At 40.0% G+C, this 18,776-nt stretch overlaps 2 protein-coding genes across 4 annotated transcripts; one reads left to right on the top strand and one right to left on the bottom strand.

The window, feature by feature from the left end:
• Positions 1–1,699: 1,699 nt before the first annotated feature.
• On the bottom strand, positions 1,700–13,133 carry LOC148327392 (RNA-binding protein 5-like). Of its 3 annotated transcripts, none has more exons than XM_088308623.1 (25): positions 13,025–13,133; positions 11,957–12,007; positions 11,705–11,867; positions 11,479–11,637; positions 11,297–11,366; positions 10,068–10,141; positions 9,069–9,152; positions 8,923–8,983; positions 7,944–8,006; positions 7,702–7,862; positions 7,427–7,524; positions 6,641–6,728; positions 6,475–6,534; positions 5,807–5,879; positions 5,650–5,735; positions 5,468–5,567; positions 5,295–5,386; positions 4,649–4,828; positions 4,430–4,573; positions 4,258–4,332; positions 4,001–4,180; positions 3,587–3,661; positions 3,246–3,337; positions 2,282–2,414; positions 1,700–2,145 (listed from the first exon to the last, which is right to left on the bottom strand). In XM_088308623.1, the coding sequence occupies exons 2-25, from the start codon at positions 11,971–11,973 to the stop codon at positions 2,020–2,022; spliced, it is 2,454 nt and encodes an 817-aa protein (XP_088164749.1). In that variant the 5' UTR covers positions 11,974–12,007; positions 13,025–13,133; the 3' UTR covers positions 1,700–2,019. The 3 variants fall into 3 exon arrangements, with proteins under 3 accessions (XP_088164749.1, XP_088164750.1, XP_088164751.1); XM_088308624.1 differs by lacking the exon at positions 13,025–13,133 and adding an exon at positions 12,677–13,014; XM_088308625.1 differs by lacking the exon at positions 13,025–13,133 and adding an exon at positions 12,458–12,560.
• emc3 (ER membrane protein complex subunit 3) lies at positions 13,117–18,260 on the top strand. The gene is made up of 9 exons (XM_088308626.1): positions 13,117–13,360; positions 13,523–13,693; positions 13,790–13,847; positions 15,039–15,132; positions 15,616–15,720; positions 15,829–15,910; positions 15,984–16,063; positions 16,161–16,243; positions 16,793–18,260. Exons 2-9 carry the CDS (start codon positions 13,539–13,541, stop codon positions 16,919–16,921), a joined length of 786 nt encoding a protein of 261 aa, XP_088164752.1. The 5' UTR covers positions 13,117–13,360; positions 13,523–13,538; the 3' UTR covers positions 16,922–18,260.
• Positions 18,261–18,776: the final 516 nt, after the last annotated feature.

The raw sequence follows: 18,776 nt of genomic DNA on the forward strand, positions 1-18,776 counted from the left end.
ACCTTTGACGTGCTAATACTTTATCACCGAAAGTTCGGCTGTTGTAACATTCTTTGTCCATGCCACAGAAGATTTCAACATTCATCAGTTCGTAAGGACTTAAAAAAAAGCAAGACGACATGTTGTCAGTGTCATTATTACATAATACAAAAGAGCGAGAGTAATCAGTGTGTTTGTGAGGCGTCTATCAAGAGAAGACATCTGTCAGAGCAGAGGGTGCAGGGAGTTTGTTATTCTCGTCACACTTCAATCATCTGGGAGATTTTCTTTTTTTTTTTACTCAATTTCACTCAGTGTGGCCTCCTGCCCAGGATTCTCTTTAACTACTATCGTTCAATATATCACTTCTGCTACGCAACAATATAGCAGTTCACAGCCAGTTTATTAATATAAAAACAGTAAATAAAATACTACGAAGGCCTATCTTCCGGAGATGCTAATGGACAGACATGAGGTCTCCTTTTGCCTGGAATCAATCTTTGTGAGCATATTAAGATCAACCAATCATAGGGATGAAATGAATACAGCAGAATCTTTAGCTGAACCAATCAGAGGACGGAAAATGCCGACATCACTCAGAGCCTCGAAGGGTGGTGATTCTAAAATCTGATTAGCTAAACAAAGAAATAGCTATTTCATCTGTGTGTATGTTTGATATTAGCACTCGGGATCATTAAAAGGCTTGCGGCAGATAACATTTGCATGGAAACAGATATGAAGCTCAAATCTGATTGGACAAAAAAAAAAAAGACACAAATGACTGGAAGCTAAACTGCCAAGACACAAAATAAAATCAAACCATTCTAACAGGGGTGTCTGTTTTTTTCTGCCCAAACTGTTTCAATAAAAAAAAGGAAAATAAATACAAACAAAAATCAATACACCAGAAAAACGAGGCAATATTGCCATATTTTTTTTGACTGTTTTTGCCTCTTATCTGCAAAACAATAAATACTTGAATCTTTGATTTTTACTTTAATCCCATTAAGAACTGCAAAGGCAACTCTTATTTTGATCTACTTCTCTTCTTCTTGGGACATGATTGTACACTAATAAGTATCCCTTGTACAGAACAAGTTTGTGCGCCGACTGTATTATGCAAACGGGGCTTAGTCAACTGGCACAGATTCTGTTAAGCTGAGCATTGCGGTGCCATGCTGAAAACTGAGCGGGCATTCACGAGTGTCCCTTTGAGACGCAGCGGCACGGCTCAGTTTGTGCTTGAGCCATAATCAACAGGGAAGGGATTAGAGGTGGTTGGAGGTCTCCAACCACCCCAGTGTTCCAATGAGCAAGGAAAAACATTTGCCTTGACACAATGTTGATGCTCGTTCCCCATCATCACCCATGTCACGGTGGGAGAGGTAAAAAGATCACGGTTGCGGCAGAAGCAAAAATCTTCAAGGGGAAATCACCCCAAATATATTCTTTACAATATGTTCTATGCAACTCTACCAGTCTAAACGTGACATTCTGATTATTATTGCTTTTGTGGAATATGAATAAAGCAGCAAAATCTACATTTCAAGCTTCACTATTATACATGTGAAATTATGTGAAAATCATCGGTAGCTACAAAGTGTGAAAGAATATACCAATTAAGTTACATTTTATATCTGTTTAAAATCAGGGAGTGTTTTTGTGCACAACCTATGTTTAAACACCGGATGAGAGAAATTAAAACACAATAGCGACCCAATTTTCTTTTTTTTTTTAATTATCATGTTGCTAAGGAATCTTACAATCTTCTTTACAAACCCATGTACATGTTTGTGCAACTGAAAAAAAAAAAACATGTAGTAGAAAATGCCATTACAAATATAGAATGTGAATTCAGCTGTACATTGTCACATAGGACCGATAACCGCTCAGTGATTAAGGATGCACATCTGAGTATGAATGGTTGTCTATATTGTATAATGACTAATCGGCCCTTTACCCCCCTGCAGGGATAAGTGTAACCGTGAACATGATAAACCGATAGGAATTGTTTACATAAACAGGTTAAGGTTGCGTTGGTCAGTCCATGTCAGCGAAGCGCGCAAACATGGCTTTACGGACGGAATCCTTGTAGTTGCCCGATGCCGGCATTTCCACGGTGCTTCCTTTAATTCCCAAGCCGGTGCCCTTGGTCCTTAAGGAAGCCTGCGAGCAGACATGAAGACAATCATTCGAGGAGACACAGTGCACACGTCCCTCAGGTAACGGCACTAATTGCTTTGTGAGGGAAAGGGAAGATGTGGAGAACATCTGTGCAAAGAGGTGTTAGGAAAGCACGCACTGAGATAGGCACAGTGATGCCCTGCTGATGGCGTCCCAAGCCTTTGCCTTCCTGCCAGCCCATGGCTTGCAGCATCTTGTTCCCGATATTATCGCTCGTCAGGCCATCTTTGGTGGGCTGCTCATAATGTCCGCTGGAGATGGACGCAATAGGGAAAGACTTCAGTACAACAGCACTTAAAATTTGTCATTTGAAAATTGTATAGCTACAATTTGAATGATTTTTTTTTTTTAAATACATTTTTCCTTGAACTCAGATTTCATTTAAAATGGATACTTTTAATAGGATTTTTTTTTTCTTATTTTAATGGATTTACTTTACCTTAAAATGTAATTTAAAATAAGTAGAGTCCACTACACAACTTTAGTGCCATCTGGTGGAATCTTGCTGTTGTTAGGTGAGATTCAGTGATGTTTCTCTCCTGCAGCGACCTTGCCGATACGATTTGCCTTGTTCCCTAACATTAATAATTGTATGTGCAAGAATTGTGTAACATGCTAGCGCTCATACTTGTTTGCCCATTTTGTGAGGTCACGTTAGTTTGTCTGCTAGCTAATACTATTGATCGGCCTCATGTGAAGGTGGTTGGGTTATGTGAAATAACTTGGCTATCTATGTAACATGCGTTGATGATTGTGTGCACGCTAGAAGTATTGCGTTGATCCGTTCTGTTTTAAATTCTTGGCTGGGATGGCCCAATGCCTTTCTCCCATGGATAATGGGCTTCAACGTCATCTAATTTACCAGAATACTTCAAAATAAACGACTTCCACAGAAAAGGATTTGGCTAATCTCAACACTATTCAAAAACATGATTACCTGGCAATGCCTGGTGCGGGTCACACCAGTTCAATATTCGTAATAATGTAATTACTGGACAAGTAGTACTTTTACTAAGTACTTGAAGACATACAGTATTGTATTTTAATTCATCATAATTCTGTCTGTGATGTGGTGTACTAACATTGTTGGAGCTGTCCGCTTGAAGATTTTCTTAGGAGGGTCCGGAACGCCGTACTTCTCTCTCCTCTCTGCAGCCCGGTCTCTGTATTTCAACTGTGATATTGACAATGGACGCTTACTCACTCATCATTTTCGGACTGCAGAGCATGTAAATATTGTCTAAGGTATCCTTGAATGTTGATGGCATGGCATTAAAAAAAATAAATAAAAAAAAGATGAAGTCACACTAGATTTGCTCTTGTTTGACAATATTTTTGTTTCATATAAAATATTCGGATATGGAGTGTCAGTGTATCATAAATACTTAATGTTACTAACGATCAAAAAAAATAAATGAAATACCTCAGACTCTTTCCTCTCCAGGTCCTCTAGTTCGGCTTCAGAGAGCTGGGACCGTCTGTGGATTTCCAGGTTTTGCTAAAATAAACAGACAGAAAGTTAAAGTACCAAACATCAACACAGACACTCAGAAACCTCCTCATGATGTACACCTGCAAAAAACATGTTCTGCCTTTATATCAGACAATAATACTCAGAGAGCTATTAACTGAAAAAAATGTTTTTTAAGCATCCAACCTGGTCATTATTGCCGTAATAAAGGTAGAGGTTTTTAGTTATACACATTGATGCCGTTCAGCGGTTATACAGCTAACATTCATTTTCAATCCGGTCTTGCAGCATCGAGCGTTGAACAGATGGCGCCGCTCAGAATATTCATGACAACTTGCGGATCACCCGCTGTTCCTCTATCCTCACCTTGTGAAGGTCGGAGAGCTGCTGGTGACGCAGCAGAGCCTCTTTATTGGGGAACTGCCGGCGACACAGGAGGCAAACCAACTTGGCCCAATCGGTTATTATACCGCTGTCGTCTACTTTGCGATCCGATCCGCCCTCCTCGGGTTCGCTGTCCTTGTCGCAAGTGACGACTGGAGCACTCTAAGAAGGAGCAAATGGATAAAAGTTCAGGTCTTTGTGGTTAAAGTGAGTGAAAACGAGTAGGGGTGGTAGCAAACCTTAGCTGGAGTATCTTGCTCTGTAAGCTTGAACTGCTCAGTCAGAAGGGGCGGCATCTCAAAGGCCCCGGGCGGCTGAGAGTGTAAGCAAGTACCATTAAAATCTATTCAAAATATACACAGGTAATAATTCAGATCTACCCATGCCACGTGGCTTTTTGGATGCTACTACCTTCTTCTCAAAAATGGAGAAACACGCATCGGCAGCTTCTTTCTTGTCCTCATCTCTGGGCGTCCCCACTGCTTGAAAATTGCTTTTAAAACTTTCCTTTTGCTTATTTAAGGTCTTTGCCCAACGCTCCATGTCCTTTGCAATCTGGAATTCGGAAAATGTCAGAATTAGTTGATTGATCCCAAGGGAAAATAACCTGAAATTCAGTTTAGTACGTACCTGCTGTGCCGACTTGCTTTTGGGCTTTTCTTTCTTCTCTTTGTGCTCCTTGTTGCTGGTGCTGCTTGTTGAGGAGGAAGCGGCAGAGCTCTTTGAGTCCGATGCAGGCGGCGCAGGAACGTAGGCGTGTTTCTCGTTGTCCCAGTAGACGTACTGCTGCGTCTCAGCGTTGTAGTAGTACTAAAGTGCACAAGAAGCATAATAGGAGTGATTTTGTTTGTTGCCCGTGCCGATAAACCAGTATTTATTTTGGGGAAAGATTTTGTGTCTCATTAGAATGTGTAATTGGTGAGAAAATGTTTAATCTGGATTTGATCCAGATTGCATACTTTGAGATATATATATAAAAAAAAAAGTGTCTCTGGAGTGCTCAGAGTCACTTTCAAGAGGTGGCAGCAGTTCAGCCTACTGTGGCTCACTTTGCGGTGTGTACTAATAATTATTCTTGATCCTTGGTGTATTTTTATGGAAAGCATGTCACACAAATATTATTAACACCCTGGAACCATTTAAAAATATGAAAAAAGATATAAGCATAATACACCCCAGTGGACATGGAAAAACAAACCTAATAGGTCCATGTTTAGATTTGTTAAGATATATAAAGATCCTAGATTTACAAACACCCATGCCACGATGCCCATACCTGACTGTTAGGATCATAGTAGAGGCCGGTGTTTGGATCGTAGTAGTAACCAGAAGCCTCATCATACTGGTACGTGGATGTGTCTGGGGCAGCTGCAGGTGACACATAGAAAGTTTTAGTTATGTATGCAAAACACAAACGGATGACTTTTTCCCTCATATCTGACGTCTTACCAGTTCCAGTGTTGTGGATGGCGACGTTGGCTGCTGTCGGGACCAGTGACGGGGTTACAAAATTAGAAGCCAGTTGGGTTGCATCGAGTGGTCCTCCCAACTGATGTGACACACAGCACAAGTATTAAGCACACAAGAGCAGAATGTACGGTAACTAACTAAATAATTAAGAAATGTCTCACATGCATGGCAGGGTTGATAATGACAGGTTGGAAAACTTGAGGCAAGATTAAACCTGGAGGGAGTATATTCTTCATACCCGGAGCAGCTGCAGACAAATGGCAGAGGTGCATTTAGCGATCCCATTTTTTTTTTTTAAGTGATAAAAAACATTATTACCTCCCAGCAATCCATCACCAGTGGCAGGAGGCAATCCTTCATGTTGCTGCTGCCATGCTTGAAAATTCTGTCCCTATGGTGGGAATGAATTGATTTTGGTTAACAATCATGGGCAAATCTAGGGTGGAATTGCAGGGAATGGATGTTCACAACACCAAGCATTTCTTCATAAGTAAAATTTTCAAATGTAGTTTGAATACATGAGTTAAAGAGCATTTAAAAAAAAAAAACTTTGCCATTTTCAATTAGCTGAAAATGACAAAGTCCCAAAAGGCACCTAGTTACTCAGATGGTCAGTAATCACATGCATATATTTGTGGCATACTATAAAGAAATTACCATAACTTATTAGCCAGAACCGATCCTCACCTATAAACTGTAAAGGATTCACCTTTTAAATTTTTTTTCTGTAATGATTGCCATAACATCACAAAGTTTTTACTGCATGTGTATTTACATTTTGACAGTAATGCAAAAATGTGTTTAAAATTCTAAAACTGTTTCGGGTCACAGTTTGTGGTACAGTTTATTTACATTTGGGCTCAAAATGTCAATTACACATGCAATATAACAATGTCGAGCGAATTTGCACGTCTTTTTACAGGTATTAAAAAAGGGTCTAAACTGGTCTGGGGAGTAAATACTAGCAAACGGAAGTAGAAACTGACCTGTGCGTAGCTCTCCAGAGGGTTCATGACGTCACTGGCGGCACCTGAACCTTGCTTCACCTTCAGAGAGAAAGAATAGCCAATAACAGAGCAGGCAAGGTAGAATTGGTGCCTCTGTTTATTATGACGTATCCAAAACACCAATGTTTGTTTCGAGGTCCTGTACCTGGCTGGCTGACCACTGGGCTGCAGCTATGGCTGTGCTGGCAACTGAAAGCGCACTGGTCCTGATCGCATCCGCCTGCGACGATTCTCTGACAAAAGAAAAGACGTGACACTTGTTGGGTATTTTGGATTGCCTTGTTTCAATCGTCGTCATAATGTGCAGAAGAAGCATGTGCTTCTGCCTAACGCAATAAATTGAACATTCCATTCACTTTATACCAATGGACTTCTTTGAAATGTTTTTTGGAAATGTTGCACACCACCACAATATAGAAGTTGTTAAACTGACCTGTGAGGGGTTGGTTCATTCGGTACTTATGGCGCATAACCAGGTAACGATGCAGTTGACAGAATTTGCTTTCACTATTATCAGTTATAGTCCACTAGCATTGGGGCCAAGCGGGGCAGTCTGAACAACTCCTAAATATCATGATTTAATTTCTTCATTTTGTCAATTTGAAATAATGTCTAGTCTTGTTTTTTTTTTAATGAATTGGAGTATTATTTTTTATTTAAATACAATTAATTAATTAAATGACCAAATAATCAACTGATTAATCGATCATTAAAATAATTGTAAGCAGTCGCCCTAAATCAAAGTGATGTTGAAAATAGAAATTGGGCATTCATTTACCTTCTGACAATAATTTTCAACCGTGTCTGATGAATCCGCTTAATATGAGTTTCGCTTTTTGAATTTAACTACTGGAATAAATTAACTCCTCTGTAGTATTCTAATTCATTGAGTTACACCATCAAATTTAAATGTGTGTGTGTGATCCCTTACTTTCTTGCACTCTTAGCATAATCCACAGCAATGGTTTTATCATCAATCTTCAGAGGTGGCTGGAGGCTCTGGAGAATGGTGAGCAGCTGCGAAGCTTCCTAAGTGAGGACAAAGGTACAACATTGTCATACTTGTATGCGTGCTAACAAGCTAAAACATTAAGCAGACCTGCGTAGCTCTTATATAAAATCTCATTAGACTGTGCAGGTGCTTAATGTTTTAGCCTGTGAGTTGAAACTGTATGCAGGAATAACATAATTACTAAGATAACGCACCAAGGGAGAGGAGAGCTGAACAAAGCTAAAGCCTCGATTGTGTCCGGTCTGCTTGTCTTTGATTAAGCGGATGTTGCATGGAGACAAGTTGGCGAAGGGAGCCAAAGTCTTCAAAATCTCATCAACAGTGCACACAGGGGGAAGGTTCCTCAGAATTATTGCTGTCAACACAATAGGCAGTCAGGAAAACGTACGCTGGGTGAATGGATGAGAGATGTAAGGGAAAAGAAAATGGCACTCACTGTCCCCACTGTATTCCCACGACTGCTGAGACTCTGCATTTAAACCAGTTCCTGCATCTCCATCTACATGGACGAATAACAAATCGTTACTGTTCTTCTTCAGAGCCTGAACCACCGTTCTGCACGAGGTCACACTTGACGTCTCAAAAGATTTTAGCTCAGTAAGCAGCTAAAGATGGCGTTGAGTTTTGCGATGCCACCACCAGTTATAGCAAAATGAAATAGAATGTAATGTGACTGCAAATTGTGTTCCATATCCTTATTAAATGTTATTAATTCTATCAATATCTACAAAACACCACAAGGTGACAGTATGACACACCGCAAACGCCTTCGTGTTCCCTTCTCATTACACGTCTGTCAGATATCTTAAAAGGGAAAAGGAAAGTCGTTTTTAGAATTACTGCTTCCAGTACATGTTGATTCTATTTTTTTTTTGTCCAACTTTATGCTGCCATGTCAATGTAATCTTGCCAGGACCTTCACAATCAGTAGAGATGGTCGATGTAACGTAATACTCAATATTAGCAATGGAACTTTTTTTTTAATTAGATTCCAAATTCACGGAAAGCATTAGTTTTGTTGAAATGCTTTAGTTTCAGTTTAGTTTTTGTTAGCTTTAGTAATAGTTTTATTTTTAAAATACATGAAGAGCCAGGTGAGTGAAACATAAACAAAGGTCACTGTGTTATAAACGTAAACTTAATTCTCAAATGACTGTTTGACCTTCCTTCCTTCTTTATGGACTACAGCAATATCGAAATATGCACATTTAAAATCAACCCCAAAAGATCATGTATATTATTTATTTAACAAAGATGAAAACAAAGGACATTTTTGCAAAAATTCTAGTTTTAGTTTGTTTTATTAACATAAATTGTAATTTCAGTTAGTTTCCATTTTTTTTTTTAAAAAGCACTAATGAAAATGTTTTTGGATTTTTTGTTCTAGTTATTTCGTTAGCTTAGTGTCAACTCACCAATTTTGACTGTGCCACACCTAAAACACTTCAGCCTCTTCCGGAAATTGTAAAGACCGCACTGTGGGGAAAAAGAAAGGTCACCATTTAACAAATTATTTGTACGTGACAAATCGGAAACAAGGTGTGCATTAAAAGACACTCACAGTGCTGCAAAGCCAGTTGTCAAACCTCTGCTTCCTGTTGCTGTAGTGCACGGCGATGTTTCTCCCCTGGATCACCAGCTTATTCTGTGGAGTGAAGAGCTGCATGTTATTTCAGATTTCCCCGTGTTCACGCCATGGAGGCAGGTGAGGCACCTGCCTCCGACTCTCCACGCGAGTGAGCGCGGCGGGGAGAGGGAAAGAGTGGCTGGCCTAACGCTCGCTGTTTAGGCAGAGTGCCATCGGGAGGAAGGGAGCAGACATTAGCCTCTTTTACACAGAAACCCCACAAAATATCAGAGCCGCCACAGAAAAAAGCATTTATCCACCCCCAGTGAAGTGGGTTATTCTTACAACTTTGTGTGCTTTCTTACAGCAACACAGCATTCCACAGTCAGATTTAATTAATTCTGTGATTTCAATGCCAGTGTTAGGTGTGACAAATCTGTTTTAACCACTACAGAGAGGGGTGAAGTATGTGTGAGGTGTTAAAAGTTCACACCTCCTTCACTCAAGGTGGAAAATTGTCAGATCAGCTTTGTCCTCCCATTCCGTGTCAGCACTGCTTATAGAGAACAGCGACACAGGGAAAATTATGGCTTTTTCTAGACTGTGTAAAAGGGGCTACAGAGACAGACAAAAGAGGCAAGAAAGTGTGTGTGCGCGATTTTTCATTTCTTTCTTTTAACAGATGTGTTTGGGGCCGGACTGCTGCCAGCTCGCTCCTCTGTCACCAGTGTTTAATGAAGACGAGACTGAGCTGGAGCAGAATATGTGTTTTTCTTCGAGCAATATTATCAGCAGCGCACAACTGAATAATTCTCAATAGTATAAAAACAGTGTCGGCTTAATTTGAAAAGACAGCAAACTGAGCAGTTACGTCATTTTCGTTTTGGCTGATATCACAAAACATCCTCTGATATACATAAGATGGCATTAGCATCATGGTCTCGGGGCTCTAATCGCCAAGAGAATTCTAAACTTGGTGATTGTTGAGGCAACCTGATTGGTCTCCATCCACTTGGTAGAATCTTGCAAGTGATAAAAGTCCACGAAGGCGAAACCTCGGCTTATACCTAGAGACAGCATTCAAATATAGACGGGAGGCGTGTTAGTGAGATGGCTATGGTGCAATGTTCAAACTCACAAAGGGCGTCTCGTTGTATTCAATCTCGAGACGAGGGAGCGAGAGGGCTTAACAAAGTCAATTGGGGGGTTGTGGTGGAGTTGGCATATCATAAAAAATAAAATAAAAAAACCCTGGTAGGGTTTAGAAAGTGGAAGCTCCAAAGAACAAACCAGTTTAGGGATGCTAGATGTCTTCAAGGGTCCTCCAATTTCAATAAATTTCCCATTTGATAAAATGTAAAGTGAATGGAAAGGATCAGTTAAAAAAGATACAACCAATCCAAGTCAATGTTGTTTTCAGAAACATTACCACATTCTTATTTGTGAAAGTCAATACAACGAAAATATATTGTAAAAAAAAATTATAAAATAAAAAAACGCATACTCGAAGACAATTGATATTTTGTACAGTAAAATTTTGTGTTTCACTGGAAACTCTGTCAGTACAGTGTATATTAAAAAAAGTCAATACACTCCTGTTCAAATGCTTTTTTTTTTTTTTTTTAGACATTTTTATTTTGGGGCTCTGGACTCCGGGGCTACTAGAACATCTAAACTATAATTGGGGTTAATCAGAGTTTCTAAACGGGGGGAAATAATTGTGCTGACTCCCATTTGACATGAGTTTGACTGTGACAGTTTATTTAAAAGTTTCATATCCACTGTAATTAAGTGGCTAAGCCTACAGTTACATGATACTTAGAGTACAATAAATTAGAAATTAAATATTTTTTTTAACATTTAATCAGTTTTATTATTCATATGACATTGAATAGCCAAATGCTTTTCTATGCTGTACAGTAAAGTTCCATTTCCAGGTTTATGCGAATAATGACACTTTATCATCAATGATACACTAATGTGTTGGTATCACAAAAAGAAAAGGCAAAACACCTTGATGGGATTTTCACATTATACATATTCCCAACGTTCAATTTTGAGGAAATTTGACTTTGGAGGTTCCACTGCACGTATATACTGTTACCTTCATTCTTGGTCATATCAGCACAAACCAATCAAGGTTGGACGCAAAGGAGGAGCACGAGACCAGAGTTGTGAAGGTGAAAGCGCTACGCTCTACTGAGCACACACACGTAACTCACCGGTCCTTTTCTTCATCAAGCGCACATCCACCGGCTGGGGACCTGGCAGCTTCTCCAGGGCTGAGCGGATCTGCAACATGGCAACACGCAGGGAATAAAGTAGTTGCACTTTGTAGAGGAGGAGCAACTCAGCCTCCGTGCATGTTTTTCCTTGCAAAACCATGAGTGACACTTGAACATACATCTTCCTCCGTAACATGAAGAGTGAGACCCCTGAGCATGATTGTTTTGTTCTCCTCCTCCTCTTCCTCCTCATCCTGCTCTCCTCTGTAGTCGTGGTCTGCATAGTCGCCATCATATTCATCATCTGATCTGTCACTGTTGTGGCGTTTTCGACCCCTCTGCAGCAAACATATATCACGTAGATATAGGAAAAGGAAATCACACGAGTGTCCACAATATGCTCACCTCTCGACTGTCCCTGGAGTCGTCAAAGCGATCTCTAGCTCTGTCATCGCCCCACTGACGCTTGTAATCTCTGTCAGCATCACGACTATGCTTGTCGCGCCTATGCGGATCATCTCTCGGGCCATCTGAGCCATATCTTCCACTGCGTTCTCCGCGACTGGGCCTGAAATAAAACCAGAGGAATGGAGAGTCATGCCGCGGCTGCAAAGAATATACAGACACGGGTTTGTGATACTATTGGAGGATATTTACCTTTTATCAGCTCCCATGCTCTATTGGACAGGAAAATGTTTGACCTATAAACTGTAATGGGAAAAATATGTCTTTAACGGTGGTTTTCAGCTAAAAAACTAAAATAAACAAACATAAATCAAGCGGCCAAAACACAGCCACTAAAGTTCAATTGTTTCTAAGCTTGCATCTTTTTGCAAGTGTAAAATCAATAGTTTGCCTCCTTTTTAGAAAAAGAAGAGTTTTGATACTCTAAATGATCATATAAAAACACTAATGGCATATGTTACATTCAATTTATGATGCTGGACGGTGTGGAACTTTCTTTCAATCTGCACTGTTATTCAAGTCACTTTTCCATCGCGCCCAAAAGTACATCATAGCCTGGACACATCAGTAACCAGATGCTGAGCTGTTCTCTGTTTACGGATTTGGATCTAGAGCAAAATAAAAAACTTCTGGCCCCTTGCCTAATTTGTTCCATGCGTGAACTCTGTAATAGTACAAAGCAAATACAAATACCTGAAATCCCTATGGAATACAGGGAATGGGTTCTGATGTATTCCTGTCAAATAAAGTTCTTCCAAAGAAAAGCAGTCCAACTACTTCATTGTACATGGGATTTGTACAGGACTTGTGATAAAAAAAAAACAATTCTAAGCTAAAACAATAGAATGGAAAATTTGAAACACGGCAGCAAATGAGCGTGCCTCCTTGTGCAGTGTGATGACGTATACTTACGCCAATGATGTGACGTCGCAGCACGAACCGTTCGTAACTGCGACACGTCGTATGTCAGTACCGTAAGAAAACGAGGATCGCCCGATATCCTCAAACATTTGCGAATTCGTACAACGAATAAATACAGTAGAACAGCTCCAATGATTCGAAGCAACTACTTCATACAAAACAAATTAGGTCTAACACCGTCAGCATTGTGAAACATGTCTGATACAACATGCGTGCGTCATTAGCCGAAAAAAATAATCGAGAGTCCGGCATTTTTACGTTGTCGCACCATTAAAGAAAGAGCTCTGAATACTTAATTTTAAAATATGATAAATACATGTGACAGACACCATCACATACCATCTGCTAATGGACCTTTATGCCTGGGAGAGATCTTCAAGTACACTTCCGGTGCGAAGACGGAAAAAGCTCTTCTTCTTCTACTACCCGAAACTGCAACGCAAAGCACCACACGTTCGCTACAGCCATCTACAGCTAGGGAGGAAACACGACAACCTTGAGTGCTTATCTCCTCAACAACGCAATGGCATTAAACGGCTGTCAAATCTTTGACATGTTTTGACCCGTTAATTCGACTGCTTTACAGGTTGTGGATTCCACACCGGAGAAACATCACTCGTGGTGTGCGCCGCGTCAATAAAGCAATCGTGTCCGCTCACCAGAAAAGAAGGAAAGGTAGGCGGTTGGCTAATGTTAGCCGACCGTTAGCATCATATACGACACCGGTTTCTGTCTTGGTGCACCAGGCATCCCATTTTTTCATCAATAACCAAAGTACAAGCATATTTGATGTCTGCATGCATATGATCACACACGACGTCCGCTTTGTCTTTGCAGACTATTAGCAGGCTGAATGGCGGAGCCAGAGCTCCTGCTGGACTCCAACATCCGACTGTGGGTGGTGTTGCCCATTGTCTTCATCACCTTTCTCGTCGGCGTCATCCGTCACTATGTGTCCATTCTTCTTCAAAGTGACAAAAAGTTGACTTTAGAGCAGGTGTCTGACAGGTAAGCCATTTCAAGCACTTAAACACCTGCTCTTCATTTCAATTCAATAAACACGCACACTACAGTCTATTGACCGTCTGTTCATGTTCATTCCAGCCAGGTCCTCATTCGGAGCAGAATCCTCAGAGAAAATGGAAAATACATTCCTAAACAAGTACGTACAGTATCTTGGTTTGTGTTGTATATAAAGTATTAACACACATTTCATAAGTGAGGACATCAGAGGATGTTTTATATACATGTGCTGTGTGATTAAGATGCAATCGTATATACAATATAGTACAACTTTATATATAGATGCGACACGTAGCTAATTTTGAAACAGGATAACGATATGTTACCCGATATACTTTGGTACTTACATTAAATGAATGGCTATTTTCCTGGTGTCTTTTCTCCATTTATTTATAAAACACATTTTATATAGAAGTAGTTGATGTGAACGTTGCTGCAGTTACTTTAACCTTAATTCATTTTTCATACAATGTTACTATTGCCTCTGAGGAGTAGGATGTCCAAAATTGTTTGAATCGCTCAAAAACTCACAAAGTAATACTCTCTTGGAGTGCATGCAAACAGCACAGACGCTGTTTACTGAACTCCGCTCACGAGTGACCTGTGTAACATAAGAGCTGAAACAATATCTCGTAATCCTTGCACCCCACTCTCTAAGTATAACCAATCAACCTGCGCTTAATCCAATTGTTACATTAGAGTAACACGTTTGATTGAGCATATCATGGCTGGAGATCGAGGCACAAGGAGGACCTAATCAAAACGCGACCGTCTCAGACACTAACAACATCAGTGTAGCAACATTGTTCTATTGCACAGCTCTACTCTACACCGTTGTGGATTGAGCAACGGGGCTTTGAAAAATTCCCTGTAAAAGAAAGGTGAAAAATATCACTGCTAAGATTGTTCCAAATTGTAATTTTCAATTTATTACGTCTTTAAGTTATGACCACCAGTCATATCCGGCATTACATATTCAACTAGCAGATCAAAAGCTAAATATTTATTGTAAATATGACATTTTGGGTTTCCAAATGGAGCGCGATAAACTAGTTTGCACAACGATGAAAGAATGTTGACATCTTACAAGAAGGCATGCTCAGTTGCCATCGTACTTGCTGCTTTTCATTTGTGTGAGACTCATTGCAGTTTGTTTCCACTGCAAAATGCAATCACAATAATAAAAGTATTGTCAAATGAATCACTATGACATGTATATTCAAGGTATAACCCGCAAATATCAGTCAACACAAGTATATTTTTGGGGGGGTTACGATTCGTATTTTCATGGCATTGCACTAAAATTATATCATTGTACCGTTTTTTTTAGTCTTTCTTAATGAGGAAGTTCTACTTCAATAATCAAGAAGATGGATTCTTCAAGAAAACAAAAAGAAAGGTTGTTCCGCCATCGCCAATGACTGGTAATTAAAAAAAACAAACACTTCCATGGTCGCAGTTATTATGCTTTCGGCTACATGCTACTTATGTTAGCATCTTCTTGGTAAAATTAGTGTATGTAGTTGATGAAGATAAAAAAAAAAAAAGGATGTTTTTTTTTTTTTTTTTTTTATTGTTCCGAGCCGCCAAACCATTTCCTCTGTTGCAGTTAAGTTTCGGTTATTGTCACACTTTACCATGAATAGTAAGTGGATGGATTATGAAATCATTCACTACCAGCCAAGTAAAAAAAAAAAAAAGTTGACGTCTTTATCCGTCAATGGCAGTAAATGCGTTAATATGGTCATAACTACTATGTGAAAGATGGCACTTCTGATATTCAGACTTGATAGCTTATCACAGCTCATCTATTACTTCATACATAGAACTAAAAACACGTTTTCCTTTTAAAAGAGCAAACATAAGAATGTCTCGTCTCTTATCGCGCTGCTTATCTACACTTGCAGATCCCAGCATGCTGACAGACATGATGAAAGGAAATGTTACCAACGTGCTTCCCATGATCCTGATCGGAGGCTGGATCAACTGGACCTTTTCAGGATTTGTAACGAGTAATGATTTTTCAATTGTGCCTTGTTTGACACTCTCACTCATGACTGCGTGTGTGTATTTTACAACAAGATGCGACGTTGAGCGCTTTCTGTGCTTCATTCACTCAGCAAAGGTCCCCTTCCCACTCACGTTGCGCTTCAAGCCCATGCTGCAACAAGGAATAGAGTTGCTGTCACTGGATGCTTCCTGGTAAGGTCATACACCAGCTAGCAACACATTTATTGGGATTGTCATTTGGTATGCGTGTTCTTTGACAATTCAGGGTGAGCTCAGCATCGTGGTATTTCCTGAATGTCTTCGGACTGCGGAGCATGTACTCATTAATCCTTGGCCAAGATAATGGTAACACATCTACTTAGGTGTCAATACATTTGTGATTGGTGTTAAAATGTGACTTCAGTGGAGAAGGAGTTGTTGAAATGTGCTTCTATCTTAACAGGTGCAGATCAGTCAAGGATAATGCAGGAGCAGATGAGTGGGGCAGCCATGGCCATGCCTGCAGACACAAATAAAGCCTTCAAGGTATTTACTAAATTGGTTTATAATACCCAAGAATGTGTGAAATTGCATCAAGGTGTTGACAAATTGAAAATGATGTCACAGTTGATTATGTAATGACCAATCACAGCTCACCTGTTTTCTGATTTTGCTGATATCGCATTTAATAGTTGAGCCGTGATTGGTCGTTACCTGCGCCCTGATCCACTGCAATGTCATTTTCACTCACACACAGCAAGTGGCAAAATTTTGCTATAAAAACACAGTATGCGTTGTCAAGTATTGCCCGAATTTAGATGACACTCCTCCCCATGTCAGGTTTCATTTATGTCCTTCAAAAAGATATTATGGCGGCGATAGCTGGCAAATTCGGTCTCCTTCGCATCAGGTGGCTAGTCCTCTCTTCACTTCGTTGTTGAGGCTAGTCCTTCTTTTAAACAAAAGCCACAGAAAAAGAATAGTTGGATGTTTGCTAAACTGATGTGGCAGGTTAAGGTCTGGCATGATGACATCAGCTCAAACTCTAGATGGGCTTTGGTGGCGATCTAATGGGACATTTGTCCTTTATTCCAGGCGGAATGGGAGGCCCTGGAACTGACTGACCACCAGTGGGCACTGGAGAGTGTGGAGGACGATCTCATGAGTATGGAACTGGACTTTGATGGCATGTTTAGCAAGGAGCTGCCCACTGGTATCTTCTGAGGGCCCCCCACCCGCAAGCTTCTCCTGCTAATGGGGGCTTAAATGCAGGGAATTCTTTTTTTTCTGAACACCGAGATCGGACAAATCCTGCCCTATTATGCAATGTTTACATTCCTTTTCTTTGAGGTCCTTTTTCTTCAAGTTGAACTAACTAGTCATGACTGACTGAGAATATCTGGGAGAAAACTAGTCATGTTTTTGCATTATAATTAGCTTGCAAATTACACTACTCTCGAAAAGTTAGGCATATCCAGTTCCTGGGTGATATTTCAGGAGAAAACTAAAATGCACTATAAACTTTACAGCTTAGTTTAGACCATCTCTAAAGTTGGATCCAACACGTCAATTTTGCCCTGCAGCTACTTGTTAGAGAACAGCAAGTCATGCCGAAAGTACTGAAACACTGAACACTTGGACAAGGAGAAGGCTAAATACATTTCACCTGGAAAGGTTGTAGTGCAATTTAGGTTCTTCCTCAAATTCCACCCAAGAACCACACTTTACTGTCTTTTTGCGAGTAGTGTATGTCATAGTAGAGCCCGATAGGTAAAATAATGTGAACAACTTTCATTGTATTTCATGTGTAGCTAATGTTACTATTTCCATCTGCACCCCTGGGTGCAAAATACAATTTAAATGTCTGAATGGTGTTTAATTTAACTATTAAACCACTCCTCTGTTAGTCTGGGAGGGCCCTATTTTCGTGCTCAGTATTTTGGAATTTAGGCGCAGCTAGAAAGTGGGGAGGGAACACAGCCATGTTTGCCATCCGATGGAAACTGCTCCCTTAATTCCTTTGAAATTCCGCACACTCAACCCATAGTTTTGCTGCACTGGAGGAAAGGGGCTACTTTAAAAAATTTATTTTAGATGATGATAATTTGTTCAATGAATTGATTTCTACAATGATTGTGAGGGATTGATGCAAGCATGCATAGTCATATTTCTAAATTAAATCCGATGACATCCACCACCTGTGCCACAACTTAGACCTGCTCTGAGCTGGTCTAAATTTAAGTCGACTTTCTCTCACAAACATTTTCAGGTGCGTTGGGGGCACATAGTAGAAAACGGCCTCAGTCCGTCTGAACGCTGTCTGCCCAATTCCCAAACACGGTAAACTTGACTTGCCCCGGCACAGAAATTAAATGCATGTACGCCAACCTATGAAAATGGGGTCCTAAATCTTATGAACTGATTACTTATGGGCACAAGAACTGGTAAGTGTGACAGATTGTTGGGTTTTTTTCCCTCTTGGTGTAAAAGGTTTATTTTGTTTTAACCCCCCTGTGTCTGTTTTGTACAGTAAAACCCATTTTGACTAAATAACTGGTTTCATTTGTGACAATGAAAGGTGGTTAGTATAGAGCTCTGTTACTTAAGTAACTTTTTTTGTTGTACTGGTCAGAGTAGTGCCAACGCAACATACTTTTTACTTTACACTGAGTATGTTTGGAAACAAATGCAACTTTTATTTCAATACATTCTGTTTGCCACTTGCTACAGGTACATACCTTTGTTTATGCTATCTCTTTTGGTTCGGCAGACAGACTTTTCACAGGGCTTTTTGAATCATTTAAACTGCTCATAAAATTTGACTCCATTTGACCATTCAAAAAGCCAGACAGTCGCATCACCGCAAATGAACAAGGTGACTCATTCACGGGAAACATTGCTGAAATCTGAAAAAAAAACAAAACAGTACAGCTGCATATAGTCATGTAATGTGAATCAACCTAAAAATGTAAACATTTCAGGTACAAGAACTCCACTTTGAATTTGAGAATACCGTTGCAGTTTTCTGTCATCTCTGACTGCAGAGCCTCTTGAGTAAGTACAATCAGAATCAGAAAGC

This window comes from Idiotropiscis lumnitzeri, chromosome 11, assembly GCF_059441095.1.
Source record: "Idiotropiscis lumnitzeri isolate Australia: NSW breed Sydney's pygmy pipehorse chromosome 11, RoL_Ilum_1.0, whole genome shotgun sequence".
Taxonomy (NCBI): Eukaryota; Metazoa; Chordata; class Actinopteri; order Syngnathiformes; family Syngnathidae; genus Idiotropiscis; species Idiotropiscis lumnitzeri.